Here is a 17,267-nt window from a genome sequence, read left to right on the forward strand (position 1 = left end):
CACCATCGATGTGTCATAGTTGACCTTTTGCGGGGTCGAATTGCAAAGGAAAATGGCTTAAATATTTCAATCTCCCATCTCAATCCTGTTAATCGCATAATATAATAATTTCCAACCTTCTTTCCCCTCAACCGATATCGGCATTGTTGGTTACCTGTATATTCTGCCCCACCTCCGATAAGCCAGCAAAAGTGGGGGATTTTCAACATCAAGAACATCCAATTGAACATTCGCGACAAAGACCACCAAAACAGATACCCCCAACACATCAATACAATGCCCTCTCTCCAAGACAGCAAGCTCGCCTTCATCGGCGGTGGCAACATGGCCTCCGCCATCATCGGCGGCCTCGTCACCAAGGGCGTTAACAAGCAGAACATCACCGTCTCCGAGCCATGGGACGTCAACCGGGAGAAGCTTGCCGCCGTCGGCGTGAAGACCACCACCGACAACACCGAGGCCGGTGCGAATGCCGACCTCGTCATCATCGCCGTCAAGCCCCAGGTTACCAAGGGTGTCTGCGAAGAGCTGGGCGCTTCCTGGTCGAAGCGCGCATCTTTACCCGTTGTCGTCAGTATTGCCGCCGGTATCACACTCAGCAGCTTGCAAGAGTGGTCGCGGACCGCCGACGGACGTACCCCGCACGTTGTTCGCGTCATGCCCAACACCCCCGCGCTTGTCGGCGAGGGTGCGTCCGGCGCTTACGCCAGCACTGATGTTAGCTCTGAGGAGAAGGAGCTTGTGAACGCGCTGCTGAGCAGTGTCAGCAAGGCCACTGAGTGGGTTGAGAAGGAGGAGCTTCTGGATGTCGTGACTGGTCTTTCTGGTAAGTGTATCTCCCTCCCGACATACACGATAAAGCAGAAACAGAATCGAGCCTGTGTCTTATGAATTGAATTATCTTTTTGACCGACTTTATTATATAGGATCTGGACCAGCCTACTTTTTCGCTATGGTGGAGCACCTCATCGCTAGCGCAACCGCTTTGGGCTTGCCTCAAGAACAGGCCACTCGCTTGGCTACTCAGACTTGCCTTGGTGCTGGAAAGATGCTTGTTGAGTCTTCTGATGAGCCTGGTCAGCTGCGCAAGAATGTTACCAGCCCCAACGGAACTACATATGCTGCTTTGCAGTCCTTTGAGGCTCAGGGCTTCAAGGAGATTGTTGATAAGGCTGTCCAGGCGGCTACTTCGCGGTCTGCGGAGCTGGGAAAGAACTAGATTAAGGTGGAGGAACAAAATAGATACAGCATTCAAAAAATTAGACGCGAATCAAAATATGTCTGATTTTCCTTGAGATTTTCCTTGACTAATATCCATGGATGGATTCAATGTTCTGGCGTTGACGAATTATACTACTAGGCATACTTCAGTACACTCCGCGGCTCTCGCTAAGCACTGGCTGCTCAACCTTGGAATGTCGAAGGATCCACCCTTGAAGGGTTCAGGGTAGATGTAGTAGGTTTTGAGTCTTGTAAAATTGAGCTTTGAGTCCCTGCTCCAATCACATATGTCATGAAATTCAGAAGTTGGCCTCCGCGATTTACATACCAATTCCAATCGGCCGCAAAATGAGCCCCGCACGCAGGTCCAAAGGGGCGGTTTTGGCTTTTAGATTTGGTGGCCGTGCTCCTACATGCACTAATAGCCGCCTTCCTCTAGCGTGATTATGCCTGCCCGATACCCCACTCTTCAATTTACACTTGGAAAATGCCCCGAAGTAATAATTTCTCTCTTCCTGCTCTATACAATGGACATCGTGAGGCGACTTCGGTCGGTTGGAAATTGCAACTGACTTCATCACCACATAAACACATAACAAAGTCTTATATCCTACACAGACGTATTTCTCCCATCAAAATTGGCCCGGGAACGCCCGCAGCACTTCTAGCCGCCAGTCTATCCTTAGCTCGAAAACGTGCATGCACCAATTTCCCACTCTCCAATCGCCAGCAACCCCGTGAAACGCCATGCACACACCCACTCAGCCCCCAATGACCCGCGAGCCCACTAAAAGAGAGAGACCCCCATGGATCTCTCTCAGCACGCCAAACCTTTCTGCGTCACACACCTCATCTCTCCAGGGCTCTTCCCCTGAAAAGTCGCGATGACTTCAACAATAACCAGTGGCCCAGTCCCACTGACCACGACCTTCACACCGCCAGCAGACTGCTTCACAGACTCGTACCACATGCAGTGGCTGTCCGGCACAAACTACTACACACCCGTCTCAGCCACCTACACCTGGTGGTGGATTAGTCTCGGCGCCAGCGACTGGAGCACATGTTTCCCATCAGCCTTTGCCACGGCAACAACAAGCTATTTCTCGCCAGGTCTATGTCCATCCGGCTACACGGCTGCCGGTCTCTCAGAGGTCTCGCTCGACAGCAATATCGAGACAAGAGCAACATGCTGTCCTAGGTAGGTACTGCCGTACATGATTCCACCCGCGCTCGTCTTCCACATGCGCATGAGCGCACTCAGGTCGTGATCTGACGATTTATTTGTTATTTTTAGCGGCTACAATGCGCAGACCGGAGATGGCTGGCCATGGTACTCCAGCAACCCGTGCACGTCCTCCAACACAAATTCGGATTCCGTCTACGTATACACATTCGACGGCACGGTCTCGAGCCAAACGGGTACATTCGGGATCCAGGGCAAGGGCGTTTCGATCCGTTGGCAATCGACTGATTTCGTGTCCGCAACCTCGACATCCGATTCTTTAACTTTCATGACCTCGACCTCAACCTCGACATTGAAGAGAGACGCTACGGCAACCGGCACGAGTGAGTCGGTGAACGGTACTACCAACACATACTATGCGACTAGCGGACTTTCTGCGGGCGCAAAGGCTGGAATAGGCATTGGTTGTGCAGCGGGCGCTATTTTACTTATAATTGCGGCTGTGGTGTTTTATCGTAGGCGCAAGCCCAAGTTTGTGCCAGCGAGACTTGATCAGAATACGATGAGACACACGCACCAACCGGCTGCTGAATTGGATACGGGATCGTCGGAGCTAATGGACGCCTACGGGAACCCTGTAGAGTTGGATTCTCATGGCGTTTCGGCTCGGGTGGAGTTGGATGCTACAAGTTATCCAAAGGGGTATAGTTGAGTGGTTCCCAGAGACTTGCGTCCTACTACCTAACTATAAGCCTTGATAATCAAAATATGTAATATAACTTACTACGTATCGCAAGATTCAAATGTTCTAACCTTCCAGATGTCCTAATATACTAACATTGAGATATATAACATTCAAAGAATCATTTTAAGTATCGAGTACATGCTCAATTCAGTTGATTGTTTATTAAGCATGTGCATTATTTGAACGCTGAATCATAAATGGAATTCAATAACTAGACTGATCTATAAAGCTAGTGCTGCTTGTATAATTACATAGCTCCTGACATCAAAGCGTCGACTTGAGTTATTGACTAACACCTCAGGCAGCAGTAGACAAACCGCAATGCAAACATAGATTCCCAATCGGGCTAGCTTCATCTGCAAATACAACGCTATCCTGTGTTTGGCATACGCTAGGCTAGATTAGGGTCGGGTCAATCGAGATTCAAGTAAACAAGTGAATCTTGACTCACTTGATTGTCATTGCATGTTCTTTGCAATAGTCAAAGTACCTTGAATGTTCCAGATAACATTTGAAGATCAATTGCAAAAAACGCACAGAGTGCCACCACATGCGAATTTATGTAGCATTTCCCGACCAAGATTGTAGCTACAGCTGGAATTTTGAGAAGAAAAACAAGGAACTTGAAGATCTTCGTTCTCCGCCAGTAGATACAACTTATTTTTACTCTTTTTAGGTGATGGCAGCCGCCACATGTGCGCATGCATTACTTCATATGCCAATCAGTACATGCCAGAAGCACACCTCCCGCCTTGACATGTGTTCTCTTCAATCTGTGTTCTGTGCGCTGTACCCACACTAAATCTTACTGCCCACTTAGCCAAACTGTCGGGTCATAACTGTGGATCTTGCGATGTCATCCAAGGTATTTATGACGCGTATTTCCGATTGATCGTCGAAGATGAACGCCCTTGGCTGAGGACATGTGAATACTTGAGTGGCATATCAGAGTGGACAAATGGTATTTTCGGCGATATGGTCTTGTTGGAAAATATTGGCTCGGAATTTATGTTTTGTTCCGCCCATTCATCGTCTCGCATAATTCCTGAGATTTGGATCGTCGATTGTGGCTTGTACCATCTGGAGGGGTACCGAACGATGTCACGAACTGAGGGGCTGAAGATCGACCATGCCCACTCCTAATTGGCACTTTTTCAGCGATGATCGTGCGAAATACCGTCACTGGACTTAGGCTTTGACCCACGCACCTTCGCCAATCTTGCAACTTATTTAACTGGCCCGCCCTCCTGATCGCCAGCTCCGAGAGAATAAAAATTTCAATTCACTCGAATATCCCACCACACCCGCCAAAATGACTATCAGTATCCCCGACGAGTATGCCGAGCTCATGAAACCCATTAACAAGGGCCACTTCCTATACACCCCTCAGCGATTCAGTGACCTGCACCCTGGTGCGGTCGGCTTTTTCGATAAGCAGGGAGGCTGGAATCTGATTACCGACCTTTCAGTTCCTGGCCGTCCTGAAAAGGATGGCTTCAAAGCACCCAGCCAAGTCGTTAACTACGAAAAGCCCACCGAATCAATCTGGAGATCCACAAGTTCGAGCAGCGAAGCCGAGTCTAGCTTTGGGCTCAAGGCTGGAGTTTCTGCTGCTGCCGCTGCCGCTCCCATCGATGTCTCTGCTGAGGCGAAGAACAAATGGGGCCAGACCGGCAACGCAGCTCTCATCACTGACGACTCCGTCGTGGTGAACGAGTGGCTGAAGGTCCCCTGCAGAGATGTTATCACGAAGTGGGTTGAGCAGAACGCCAAAGACCTCGTCAAGGGTGATTGGGGTAGCTACATCAAGGATTATGGACTGTGGGCCATCAAGAAGACATGGTCTACTCAGGAGTGTGCTATCAAGATGACCAGCGCCCACAACCGGGATACCAGCGGTGGAGTAGACCTCTCGGGCACCGGTATCGGCAAGGTTGGCGCAAGCGGCTCCTCAATGTCCAAGAGCACCAACGAGGGCTGGAGGACATACAAGGCTACAGAGGTTTGAGTTCCCACTTTGTCTTTGGCCTTGATACAAAAACTGACTCTGGAGCAGGAGGAGAAAGCACTCGTCGTTTCGTACGGCGGAGCCGCATTCAGACTTCACAAGATCCAAATGTTCCACAGCAAGAACGTAAGCGTCTCCCAGATAAGCTCTCCAGATCAACTCAGCTGACATTGTGATAGCCACTCAAACAAACCGAAAGAGCAGCCACCGACATCCAGGAGATTTACAAGCCTATTTTCGATGAGAACGGAAACCAGATTGGCGGAGAGTACTTCCGGCCCGTATATGACGAGAACGGAAAGCAAATTGGAGAGGAGAAGTTCGACAAGGAGGCCGAGGAGAAGGCGAGAGAGGAGGAGCAGAAGAAACTCGAAGAGGAGAACCCAAATGCTGAGGATGACTTCTATGTTGAATCTGGTGATGTTATTGGAGAGGATGATGAGGAGGAGGAGCTGGAGAAAGAAGCAGCTCGTGCAAAGGCTGAGGAGGAAGCACAAAGTCGTGGCGACTTCTCCGCCAAAGCCAGAGCCATCTATGCAGATGAATCTCTGGATGAAGAACAGAAGAAACAGGCCGTGAAGGACTTGTTTGAGGCAAACACAACAATTACGACCACTACGTTGACGCCTGTGACGACTGTTACTACGACTTTGAACTGAAATGTTTAAAATACGTCTCAATGATAGATGATGAATTTTATGCCAATGCTCTATGAGCTTGGTATTTTCAAAACTAAATATATGATATGAGCTGAATCTTGTCAGTAAATCAATTAAATGTTGATCGGAGAATATGCACATTTGAGAGTGATCAATTCAAATGTTGACTTCAATGTTTCAATGTTAGCACTGAGGTACAGCCAGCTGGCGTTGATCGTGGCCTAAACCTTCAATGTTCAATGTTAAAACCTGTTACAGAGACTTTCCATCTTTCTATCTAGTCACTAGTATTCAAATTGATGTTGACATGGACAATGCGTTCCAAGATCAATTGATTAGTTGTGTGATCAACATCAATTGATTGAATTGACGCAAAACCCCCCTTTTCGGAAATATACATGCATTTCTCCCAAGGTATATCACTGCTATCTTCAATCTGGACGGACCCCTCAACATCCAAATGTTGAACCTGAGAGTCCACATGCATTACACCAACCTCAGAAAAATTCACGATAGTCTCTCAAAATATTCGCCTCAATCCCCTCCTTGGTGATATCTGGAACACTTGGCTCAAAAATACCAAGAACTTTATCTACACCCCTCTGTAGGGAGTCATCTTCACGACGTCCGGTCGCGTTCAACAATTTCCCTAGAAAGCTCAGGCGTGTTCGGCGTCACTACGCCCGACTGGCTATGTACAATTTTTTTTTCTCTTGTCGATTTCGAAATAAGAGATGGACAGTTCTCATGCCCAATACTGCCGCGATTTGCGCGACCGGTGCATGTGCCACAAGCATGGCGACTAGCGACCGTGTTACAGTTGTTGGACTGTGCAGCTCCTAGAACGCTTAGAGCAGCATGTTAGAGAATCGAAGTAACCTCGGTTCGACCATTAGGACCGTTTGTTGGTCAATTGGGGAGCTGTATTAACATTCGGGCGGTTGAAGGGGCAAACTGGCGCCTAGACCTTTTAAAGTGTTAGGCGTCCAATTCCCCAAACAGCAAGTGGTCAAGCCCAACTCAAGGGGGCTGTCGGAGCAAACATTGAATGCTGCATAATCAACTTCCCACACCGGACTCGAGGGCATTGCCGCATTCAAATGTTGTTACATTCGGTAAAACATTGTCTTCCATTGGGTACATTGCGGAGAAATACGAGAAGAAGACCCACTAAGACCCCAAGCTTATCCAAGATCAAATGGTGTCACCCCCACTTTTGCTTACGGCTTGGGTCGGCAATTACCCCGATGCGCTATGTGCTTTAAACGTGGCTAAAGGAAGGGAGCTCCTTGAATCAACGATCTCTTAACCCTGTACCGCAACATCCACCACCAGAGGGTAAAAAGTTCACAGCGAAGCGCTGCCACTTTACAGAATGGGGAAAGTATTTGATGCTGCCGAAGGTATACAGTTCCCCCCTTTCATACCATTGAGTCTTGACAGTTCACTAATCGGGTCACAGTGGCCAAACACAACAACAGCAAGAGCTGTTGGGTCATTCTATATGGCAAGGTGTACGATGTGAGATCAATCGAATCTGTGACGACAAGCTCTCTTCTCACAAAGACTTACCTCGTGTTTAGGTGACCGACTTTGTGGCTGAACACCCCGGAGGTGCAAATGTCATCCTCAGGCTAGCAGGCAAAGATGCGACTGAAAAATTCGATCCTGTTCACCCGGCGGGTACTCTGGAAGACAATCTGAAGCCCGAGTCACTTCTTGGTACCGTTGACCTAAAGACCCTACCTAAGAATGAGTCATCATCCACAGCTTTACAGAAAGTCGATGACCACCCCTCTGTCAACACGCTTTTAAATATGGACGAAATCGAAGCATTGGCCACAGCGAAGCTCAGCAAGAAGGCATGGGCGTACTACTACTCTGCTGCCGACGACCTGATCTCCAAGCGATTCAATACGGAAGCATTCCGCTCCATTCTACTCCGCCCAAGAATCTTCATTGACTGCGCAAAATGCAGTCTTGAGACAAAACTACTTGGCAACGACGTCTCAATGCCTATATACGTCTCCCCAGCAGCCCAAGCACGTCTGGGTCATCCATCCGGCGAAGCAGGAATTGCCGAGGCATGTCGCAGCTTTGGCGCGTTACAGATCATCTCCCACAGCGCCTCGATGACACCGGAAGAGATTGTTGCCAATGCGTCCCCGGAGCAGGTATTCGGCTGGCAGCTATATGTGCAAGAGGATCGAACAAAAAGTGAGCGCTTGATTGCTCGGGTCAACAAACTGGCTGCTATCAAGTTCTTGGTTTTAACGCTAGATACGCCGGTGATGGGCAAGCGGGAAGACGACCAACGTGGCGGTAATGTGATTGATGAGATTACCACTGAAGATCTGGGAACCCCGGAAGAAGCGGCAAAAGCTCGAGAGAAGAAGGTTTTCGCTGGGATGGATCCCACTCTGACATGGACGGAGACGCTGGGATGGTTGGCAAAACACACCAGTCTTCCTATTATTCTTAAGGGTGTTCAGACTCATGAGGATGCCTACATCGCTTCTTTGCATAGACCCCAAGTGAAGGCCATAATTCTGTCAAATCATGGCGGCAGGTCTCTGGACACTTCTCCCCCGGTCGTGCACACCCTTCTTGAAATGCGAAAATACTGCCCCGAAGTCTTCGACAAACTGGAAGTCTGGGTTGATGGAGGAATAAGGAGAGGTACCGACGTGGTCAAGGCGATTTGCCTAGGTGCTAAGGGCGTCGGTATTGGGCGACCTGCCTTATTTGGTTTATCTGCTGGGGGGGTTGATGGTGTGAAGAGAGTGCTGCAGAGTAAGTCTTAACTCCGTTGTTTTCACGAGCATATCATTGACAGTATTGTCTAGTCCTAGCCGATGAGACCAAGACTTGTATGAGACTCCTGGGCGTGGAGAGGGTCGACCAACTTGGAATGCAACATGTGAGTATCAGTTTCATAGGCGATCTACAATGCGCCTTGTATCCAGGCAGCTACTAATGACTGCTTCCAGATCAATACCCGGCTAGTAGAACAACAGATCTTTGATGGGCCATCTAACCTTGCAGCTTGTCGGGCAGCTCACTTGTCCAAGCTTTAGACTTTGCATTGATTCCCGGGCCCTTGTGTGGTCAGCATTTAACCATGAATAACAACTTCCATGCTATCGTTACATTTGTTAGTGCTGATTCCTTGCATCTCCTGCACCAGGCATACGTCAGCTTGAGACTACTGTAAATAGAGCATCAGGCACCACTGAATTGACTCAAATTTGTTAATCTACGTCATGGATCGTTAGAATCAATGCAGGCAAGGGTTTCAAATTTTGCTTTCTGAGTATCAGATCCACGTATTCAATCTCATGGCTTCAACACTCTTTCTCCGCGCCGATCCCATCAGTCCTTCCGGAACTTTTGCGAACGACCCTAGCCGGACACTCAATAGCTCGTGTCCCTTGCAGATCATCTGCAGTAACGATCGACAAATTCGAAGGGATATCCCAGAAATTGATTTTCTTCTCATGTCATCCTTGCCAGCCCAAAGAGATACTCATTCAGTATTGGCCAGTCGTTCGCAAGATGTCCACAGGTGATTGATGTTGTGTCTTTGATGCCACATGGGTGTACCCGCAAGGAGTCCCTCCACAGCCGCACCCATTGGGGCTTTCCACATCCCCCACAATTCTCCCCTGGAATGACAAGCTGATAGATCTCATCTCGGTGAATATGACATATCCAGTCTAGGATTATCTGCACCTCCTAGATTGGCGGTCAGTCCGTGCTTTTGCTATATAAAACCCACACAGTCATCCAGGAAGTACGGCCTTACCAGACCACACACTAAAAGCTTGGAAATTCTCAACCTCGGAATACAACCTCCATACATCTCTCTTCAAAATGCCCTCCGTCCAAAGTCTCATCATCCCAGCAGTTCTCTCTCTCGCAGCAGCCGCCAACGCCCGCCCCAACTTCGTAAGAAGCCCTCCACCCCCACCACTCCCAAACGCACCAAAGCATCCTACCCACCTTTGAACTAACACTATACCAGGGTGATCTTTTCGGAAAGCGTCTTGTTACAAACTGCCCCAACGAATGGACACCCGTCAACTACAACGGCAACGACAAATGCTGCCACGGAGTGCTATCCGTCGAAGAAGATAACGTACCCAACTGCTGCGTGATGAACTACAACGAATACAACAACGCCGACGTCCACTTCTCAGACTGCTTCCCCTTCTGCAGCGGCAGCGACTACGGCGGCCCGTCCGTGACCTGGACCAGCGCGCCAACCTGCATCACCCGCGTCCCATTCTCCGCGGACGGATACTCGAGCATTGTCTCGGCGGCTGTGTCCTCCGGTCGCTCGGACTCGGACTCGGACTCGAACTCCAGCACTACTTCTACGACTAATGGGCCGGCTTCGAATGAGGCGAGCCCGACATCCACTAGTGATTACAATGGTGATAGCCAGGCTACGACGTATACTGCTGACTCTGAGTCTACTTATTCGGACGATTCGTCGGTAAACGCTGCGCCTGTTGCGACTGCTGGTAGCGTTGTTGGTGGAGTGGCGTTTGCGGCTGCTTTGTTGGCGCTTTGAGAGGTCTGCTTCTGGTTTGGATGGGGGTTGTTGATGTGGATGGGATATGAATGTACTTTGATGATGATTGTTGTGCCGTATATGTTATGCTTAACGAATCTGGAGAATAATATATGGAAGTTATGATACGGATTATGTTCGAATGATGTGAACTAAGCACTGGTATGCTTCGCTGCTTTTTCAAGGTTTCTGTTCAAACAGGTCTAGGAGTCGCTTCAAATCTAATTAGGTGCCAGGCTAGCTGGAATTAATGTTGCGGTATATTGAAGTAAATTAGAATTATATGATGTTGATTATCGACAACTTGATACTTGAAATGAGTATGTACTTATAGACTGAGTGAGTCGGTACTTAATACTTCGATTGAGTATATAATTAATTATTAGAGTGGGTATATACTTGAGACTTAGACTGAGTACGTACTACGTATCTCTTACTTTGGGAGGGAGGGAGGAAGTAGCTTAAAGCCTATGAAACTTGGAGCCATAACAATTTTCAGTACCCTAGAGAGAGATCAGCAGTAATCAAAAGGAATCTAAACTATGAAGATTAAACATGTTACGGTAAAGATTCATCGCAGCCATAGGGCAAATTTGGGTAAAACAGCTTTTTCTATCCTTACCTCTTCTTCTCCCCTTCTGACAAAATCAGTGCTTTATTTGCGATTGTGCTGCTTCTGGAATCGAAGGAGATTCTTATCTCCGTCCCTCTTATAATCCTACTACTACTACTGCAGGGTATGGTTTTCGGCCATCAAATCACAACAGAAGCGACCCCTGTAATGCAAGAAGTCCCTTGACAAATCGATACAGTACGGGGATAAATTCTGGAAGAACCGGAAAGCCTGGACACCACAGTACAAGCCCGACTACAGCTCCGCACCTCCCGGGTTTGACCCGACGCGACCAGGAACAGGTTCGCCTGACACTTCCGCATGGCCTGTCTTTGACGGGCACACACGTGGAAATTCCGGCTCATGGCCACCACCTGCAGGAGTGGTTCTAGGCAGCAGTTTGGTGTACGACGCGATCAAACGGATGCCAGCAAAGATGCGCGGACATTGCTATCCAATTAACTTTGCGAGCAACGGTACGATTCGACCGACGTGTCCACCATTCGGGCCTATGCCGATTATCAACTCTAACTGTCTGATCTTTGTGGTCGTATACCAACAATACTACTGTTTCGTTCCCGAATCAGTTGTCCGATCTGTTGGTTACCTCTTGGCAGGTCTTCTTGTGGTTCATACGGTCAGCTTGAGCCTTCTTCAACGAACATTTCTCTCTCCTTGCCGGACGTGATGGGCAAATCCCCCCTACCAAAAAACTGCGTACCCCCTCTTTTGTCGAGTAAGTATTACTCCTTTCTTTTTCAAACACAGGGCTCTAACAGTCCATTTAGGATCTCAACATCGGAGGCGGGCTTCGACCATGTCATATCACCATGATAATTTCTGAGTGGCTTCTCAAGAGTCAAAGCCAAGAATGCTCTTAGACGATTCCACCGTCAACCGCAGCAATCTGAAAGTTCTTCGATCGGTTTTACCTGGAGGTTTATCGATAATTCCTCTATCAGCAAAAGATTTTGGCTGGCCGCTGCCAACAAGAAAGTAAGTCTCTCCCCCTTTGCTGGTGCTTAACACTAAGGATTCTAACTTGTTCATCCAGATTGGTGTCATTACTCAACAATTTCAACCGCGAAATCGATTTCTTCCGTACCGTACTCTGCTGGATACCGGTATGATCTAAGCCTTATGATGGAAAACAGCCTACCCCAGGCTGTAAGCCCACCTGGGTATCGCACTGTCTCGAGATGGGCTTCATGATCTGCTGCGCTTTCTGGGTCCGAAGTCTACGCTATAAGGATGAACAAAGTCACTGGCAACTGCTCCCAATGCAGCCTGACCACCAAAGCCATAAAGTAGAGTGCTAATTTCAAATCCTGGTCGATAGAGTCCAGGTAAAATGATCCCGAAGGGCAGACGAGGCATATTTACACGTTCGCCCTTCCTATCAGGCTGCGTATAGGCAGCTGGTGGCAAACGAAGTGGCCAAAGTGCAAATAACAACCTCATTCCCGAAAGCGAAACAAAGGCTGTTGGATGGAAACAAGCGTGTACACGCTGTTTCAAAACAGCTTACAACAGCCAGACAATGCGAACATGCAGCCTTGCTAACACCGTAATAGATGGTAGCATGAGCAACTTCGGCTTTGCTCGGTTACACTGAAAAGTACTCGCGTCAATCAACCGCATGCAATTAGCCGGCACCCAATGGACTTCGATGGCGGTTTTGACGATGATATCGATGCTCAGACGAGAAGCTACTTGTGCAAGGACATAATGGCTCTTAGCCACATCCAACCGACGCTCCTGCTTGATCTCCAGCCCCGGATTGTTCTGCTTAAAGCAATAGGTAGTTATAGCTTATTTATGACACTGGGTTGTGTGGAAAAGAAGGGAGAAGAGGATATGTTAGCTACTTCTAAGTTCTGCCTACTTAGCACGGTTGTTGTGTGACCCTCTGTTAGTGCCACTTCGATTCACGTGATGTTGTAGACGGGACAGAACCCCGCCCTTAGCTTCGAATTGTTAGGATTCTTAGGAATTCATCCCCCAATTCCAAGAGATCACAGCAACGGTGCTTAGTTGAGAACTATTATCTATAATACTCTGGCTCCTCCTACTGAGAACATCGAATAGAAGAGCATTCCCTATTAAAGGATTGACGCTATACTTCTTCCTTACTTTTCCTAGCTAAGTGACTGGTGATAAGAATGAATAGGAGGATGAGTCTCCGTATGTGGTACATAATAAAGACTAGTACTACATAGTCTCTGAGAAATGCTAAGAGAATTAAGTCGTAGCCGAGCTGGAAATTCAACATCGCCAAAGCACTTGAGAAGTTGAGATCAACCCGAAGTCCCCTTGGTAACCGTTATCCACTGTCAGAGTCTGTTATACAGTCATCGTTCAATCTTACTTTGTTCGGCAAGAATGAGTATAGCCTATTCTTATAACTCTGAGACACTACTTGGCAAGAAGACAAACGAAAATAGGTTCCCTATTCAAATTATTGCAAAAACGTGTTTTCAATATCTCTTTCGCGAGGTGAGAAGCAAGTGTCAACCGTACGTCGAGCGCTCGCGTCGCTGGATTCGCAAAATTCGAAGCATAATCAATTAGAAAAATGCGCATATCCGATCAAAGTCATTCATACTAGCATTATACTAGTAAACATTAGTCTTTGCGCCAAGGGTTAAGGATAAGCGCTTACGCAACAGATAATAATAATGGGCATATCCTAATAAACCCGCCAATATAAGCATTAAGCATCAACCTTGCAATATACTGTTCGAGTGTGGTAGGATTGGCGGGATTCGAATTCGCAATTTACGAGTCATTCGAAAAAAAAAAAGAACATATCCTAACAAATTCAATTATATAAATGTGAAGTGTGGATCTTATAAGAAACAATTCTCCCGTTAAATGTTATACGTAGGATTCGTAGAGTTCGCAATTCGTGATTCGTAATTCGTAACTAGCGATTCCCAAAAATGCACATATCCTAACAAATTTGTCAAGATAAGTATTACGCGTCAACTTTGCAAGATACTGCACATTCCGAGCGTCGCGAGGTTCGTGACATTAGATCTAATCATGCGGATATCTTAACGAAGCCGTTAATCTTCAACTAAACCTCATCCTTGCGCGACACTGCGCGATACTCGCGTCGATCGCTATAGGACTCTTATTATTGCTTTTAGTATTGTTTATGCGCAGATGATAACGCGCACATCCTAACAAAGTCTTTACCACTAGCATTTCGATAAGTGTCAGAGTCCAGATGTCTGCATCAAGTGGCATTTCCTTCTTCGTGCTATAAACAGAAGTACGTTGTCGACTTCGAAGGAGCTAAGAGAAAGATTTTCCATGCGTGCCCTAGCGCTCAAACCGAGAAAGTACCACTGGAGCAGCACATACTTATACAGAAGTCGAAGCTATGAGTATTAAGGCTAATAGCGATCAGATAACACAACGAAAGATCTCAGGGTTGCCAATGGGACAAAATTGCGCGAAGGAAAAATAGGAATATAGCGACTTGTAATATTCAATGTTCCAAGTATCCTAGATTATAAATATGAAAGGGTAAGCCTGTCCACTCTACAGCACTTGAAAATATCAGTTGACATTGATTCCCGAAGTCGATTGTCATTTGATTTGAACACATGCATGATGCGCGCCTTGTGCAATGTTGTCCAGGAGTGATGTCCGAATTTGCATCACTTCTTGGCACCTCCCAAGCGGAAATCCCGAGAGCATATATACTGTTGAACGTTAATTACATAAGAGAAGTCGATCTTATAGATGATCATTTTGAGCGTCCTTCACCCGTTGATCCCATACCAAATCTTGCCATACCATGTAGTAGGAACCGACACATCCCAATGCTCACTCTCGATTTCCGCCCGTCCAGTATCAAGATCAGCCTGTAGCGGCGACACCAGACTATCACGGAACACGAGTTTGTGGCCGATCCAAAGCACAGCAAAAAGGATAAGGCTGACATACGCCACGAAGAAGTTCTGCACACTGAAAGACGGAATCCAAGCCGTGAACCCTTGAGTGAAAAGGATGAGGAGGTTGAAAAACAGACCATAGTAAGCAAGGAAAGGCTGGAACGGGGCTTTATAAGGTAGAATATTGCGGGAGACATTCCGAGCCTTCAAAGCCCGCATGAAAGCAATGTGGCACGCGTTCAACGAAGCCCACAGAATGAAGCCTGCCACAGTTGAGATATTGAGCAACCAGTTGAAGACGGTGGTACCGGAAGTTGAGATATTCATGAAACCAAGCAGTCCGAACAGTGCAGTAAGGACGACCGCAAAATACGGGACACCACCTTTTGTCGTCTTGGCGAAGAGCGAGGGAGCGTATCCGTCAGCTGCTAGACCGACTAGCATACGGCTTCCGCTGTAGACGTTGGAATTGGCTGCTGAGAGCACAACGGTCAATAAGACTGCGTTGATGAGGCCGGGGAGAACTTTGACGCCGGCTAGTTTGGCGGCAATGACGAATGGCGAGGCGCTTGCGTTAGAAGAGCCTGAAAGAAGGTCTGGGTTGTCGGATGGCACGAGAAGACCCATGAAGAAAATGGAAAACACGTAGAAGAGGAGGATGCGGAAAAAGGTCGCTCGAATCGCTTTGGGGACTGTCTGCCGTGGGTTTTCGGTTTCACCCGCGGCTAAACCAACGAGTTCGGTGCCCTGGCAGGAGAATCCAGCTTGGATGAGCACGGCCCAGAATCCTACAAACTTTGCTGTGGGTCCTGGAGTCACAAGGTAGTCGACGAAGGGACCCGGGTGAACCCAGTTGTGGAAGCCAAGGTATCCTTGATCCCCAGCGCCAGCGTCGATGCAGATACCGAAGAGGATAAATCCGATCACTGTTAGTACCTATGAATGATCGTTAGCTTAAAGAAGGTCCGTTGTATTCAAATTCGAGGAACTCACCTTGGCTGTAGATAACCAAAACTCAATCTCGCCATAAAAGTTAACCGGCAACAAATTTAAAATTGTAATAACGACCCAGAAGACAGCGATGAATATCGCAGTGTTAATCGTAGGGTCCCAGTATTGGATTATAAGGCTTGTCGCAGTCAATTCAAGCGCGAACGTAATAGCCCATGAGAACCAATAGATCCAGCCCATCGCGAATCCAAGGCTGGGATCGATCAGTCGAGTAGCATAGGAAGTGAATGCTCCGGATACAGGCAGATATGTGGCGATCTCACCGAGAGAAGTCATGACGGAAAACACAATGGAGCCGATGAAAATATAAGCAATGAGAGCGCCAATCGGTCCAGCGTGTGCTAAAGCTTCGCCGCTAGATATGAACAAACCAGTTCCGATTGTACCACCTATTGCCCATCCAGTTAGAGATTGAGTAATCAAGCATAGGCGGATGGGGGGATTTGAATGGCAGCTTGATCACCTACCGATTGCGATCATTTGAAGATGCCTGCTCTTCAGCTTGCGCTTCAGGGCTGGACCCGGAATCGACTCCGCCGAGGGCATGTTCTCTTCATCAGCCTCATTGTATGCCCCGGAAAACATATGCGCAGCCGGCTGTTCTTTTTCCGCATTTTTAGCGGTATCTGGCTTGGATGACACAGACATTGTGTCTGACTCCTACTGCGTGGAGTGACGATCAATTGATGTTGGATGCGTCACAGATCACGATTTTTAGAGAAATTGGAACACGAGGAAAAAAACGAGGGAAATTACTTGCCTATTGCTACTTACCGGATAACGCTAACTAGAAAGGCATTTCAATTACTGTTTCCCTAATCAAATCCCATTCGTCGCTTCCTACCCCGCGTATATCGTTCCATGCCGTGTCTCATCTGATTGGGCCTAGCCCGGAGTTAGCCGATCGCTTCCCTCTTCGAGCGGTTATTCCGAGGTCCACTTGGATCAGAGGGGTCAACGAACTCCAAAGGGTCCTATTCTCCGAACCCCTTCCAAGAAACAGTGGGATGGTTGATGAACTTGTGTCCTAGGTAATTAGTCTTCCACAAAAAAAAAAAACGAATTGTCAGTGTATGAGTATGTGTATCAGAACAGCTGGGTTTATTTGGGTCTAGAGATGGACAAAAAACCAATGTGAACCAGACCTCGTAACGAGAAGCATGATATTATGAAATGACCCCAAACTCCAAAATGCATAAACTGAATCGTGATGAAAACAAGAAAAGAACGCTTCAATGTGTAGTCATAAGCTCTGCTCCGCGATGGCGGACATGGGAGAGTCTTGGGCCGGCGTTGGTATGGGCAACATGGCCTCGCCTGAGAAATCTTCTTCATGGCACAATACA

At 47.7% G+C, this 17,267-nt stretch overlaps 7 protein-coding genes across 7 annotated transcripts; 6 read left to right on the plus strand and 1 right to left on the minus strand.

Annotated features, from left to right (window-relative positions):
• Positions 1-276: 276 nt before the first annotated feature.
• N7466_007109 (pyrroline-5-carboxylate reductase family protein) lies at positions 277-1,219 on the plus strand (the record flags this gene model as incomplete). The annotated part of the gene is made up of 2 exons (XM_057166498.1): positions 277-826; positions 927-1,219. The coding sequence occupies 2 exons, from the start codon at positions 277-279 to the stop codon at positions 1,217-1,219; spliced, it is 843 nt and encodes a 280-aa protein (XP_057019539.1).
• Positions 1,220-2,105: 886 nt separating this feature from the next.
• On the plus strand, positions 2,106-3,116 carry N7466_007110 (uncharacterized protein; the record flags this gene model as incomplete). Its single annotated transcript, XM_057166499.1, has 2 exons — positions 2,106-2,419; positions 2,516-3,116. The coding sequence occupies 2 exons, from the start codon at positions 2,106-2,108 to the stop codon at positions 3,114-3,116; spliced, it is 915 nt and encodes a 304-aa protein (XP_057019540.1).
• Positions 3,117-4,461: 1,345 nt separating this feature from the next.
• On the plus strand, positions 4,462-5,816 carry N7466_007111 (uncharacterized protein; the record flags this gene model as incomplete). Its single annotated transcript, XM_057166500.1, has 3 exons — positions 4,462-5,151; positions 5,206-5,283; positions 5,337-5,816. 3 exons carry the CDS (start codon positions 4,462-4,464, stop codon positions 5,814-5,816), a joined length of 1,248 nt encoding a protein of 415 aa, XP_057019541.1.
• A 1,375-nt stretch (positions 5,817-7,191) lies between these two features.
• On the plus strand, positions 7,192-8,893 carry N7466_007112 (FMN-dependent alpha-hydroxy acid dehydrogenase; the record flags this gene model as incomplete). The annotated part of the gene is made up of 5 exons (XM_057166501.1): positions 7,192-7,219; positions 7,279-7,337; positions 7,400-8,609; positions 8,663-8,736; positions 8,807-8,893. 5 exons carry the CDS (start codon positions 7,192-7,194, stop codon positions 8,891-8,893), a joined length of 1,458 nt encoding a protein of 485 aa, XP_057019542.1.
• A 796-nt stretch (positions 8,894-9,689) lies between these two features.
• N7466_007113 (uncharacterized protein) lies at positions 9,690-10,392 on the plus strand (the record flags this gene model as incomplete). Its single annotated transcript, XM_057166502.1, has 2 exons — positions 9,690-9,764; positions 9,841-10,392. 2 exons carry the CDS (start codon positions 9,690-9,692, stop codon positions 10,390-10,392), a joined length of 627 nt encoding a protein of 208 aa, XP_057019543.1.
• Positions 10,393-10,934: 542 nt separating this feature from the next.
• Positions 10,935-11,693, plus strand: N7466_007114 (uncharacterized protein; the record flags this gene model as incomplete). Its single annotated transcript, XM_057166503.1, has 2 exons — positions 10,935-10,955; positions 11,205-11,693. The coding sequence occupies 2 exons, from the start codon at positions 10,935-10,937 to the stop codon at positions 11,691-11,693; spliced, it is 510 nt and encodes a 169-aa protein (XP_057019544.1).
• Positions 11,694-14,778: 3,085 nt separating this feature from the next.
• Positions 14,779-16,569, minus strand: N7466_007115 (Arginine permease CAN1; the record flags this gene model as incomplete). The annotated part of the gene is made up of 3 exons (XM_057166504.1): positions 14,779-15,846; positions 15,904-16,310; positions 16,389-16,569. 3 exons carry the CDS (start codon positions 16,567-16,569, stop codon positions 14,779-14,781), a joined length of 1,656 nt encoding a protein of 551 aa, XP_057019545.1.
• Positions 16,570-17,267: the final 698 nt, after the last annotated feature.

The sequence above is a fragment of the Penicillium verhagenii genome, assembly GCF_028828195.1.
Source record: "Penicillium verhagenii strain IBT 33310 chromosome Unknown utg000007l_segment0_segment0, whole genome shotgun sequence".
In the NCBI taxonomy this organism is placed as follows: Eukaryota; Fungi; Ascomycota; class Eurotiomycetes; order Eurotiales; family Aspergillaceae; genus Penicillium; species Penicillium verhagenii.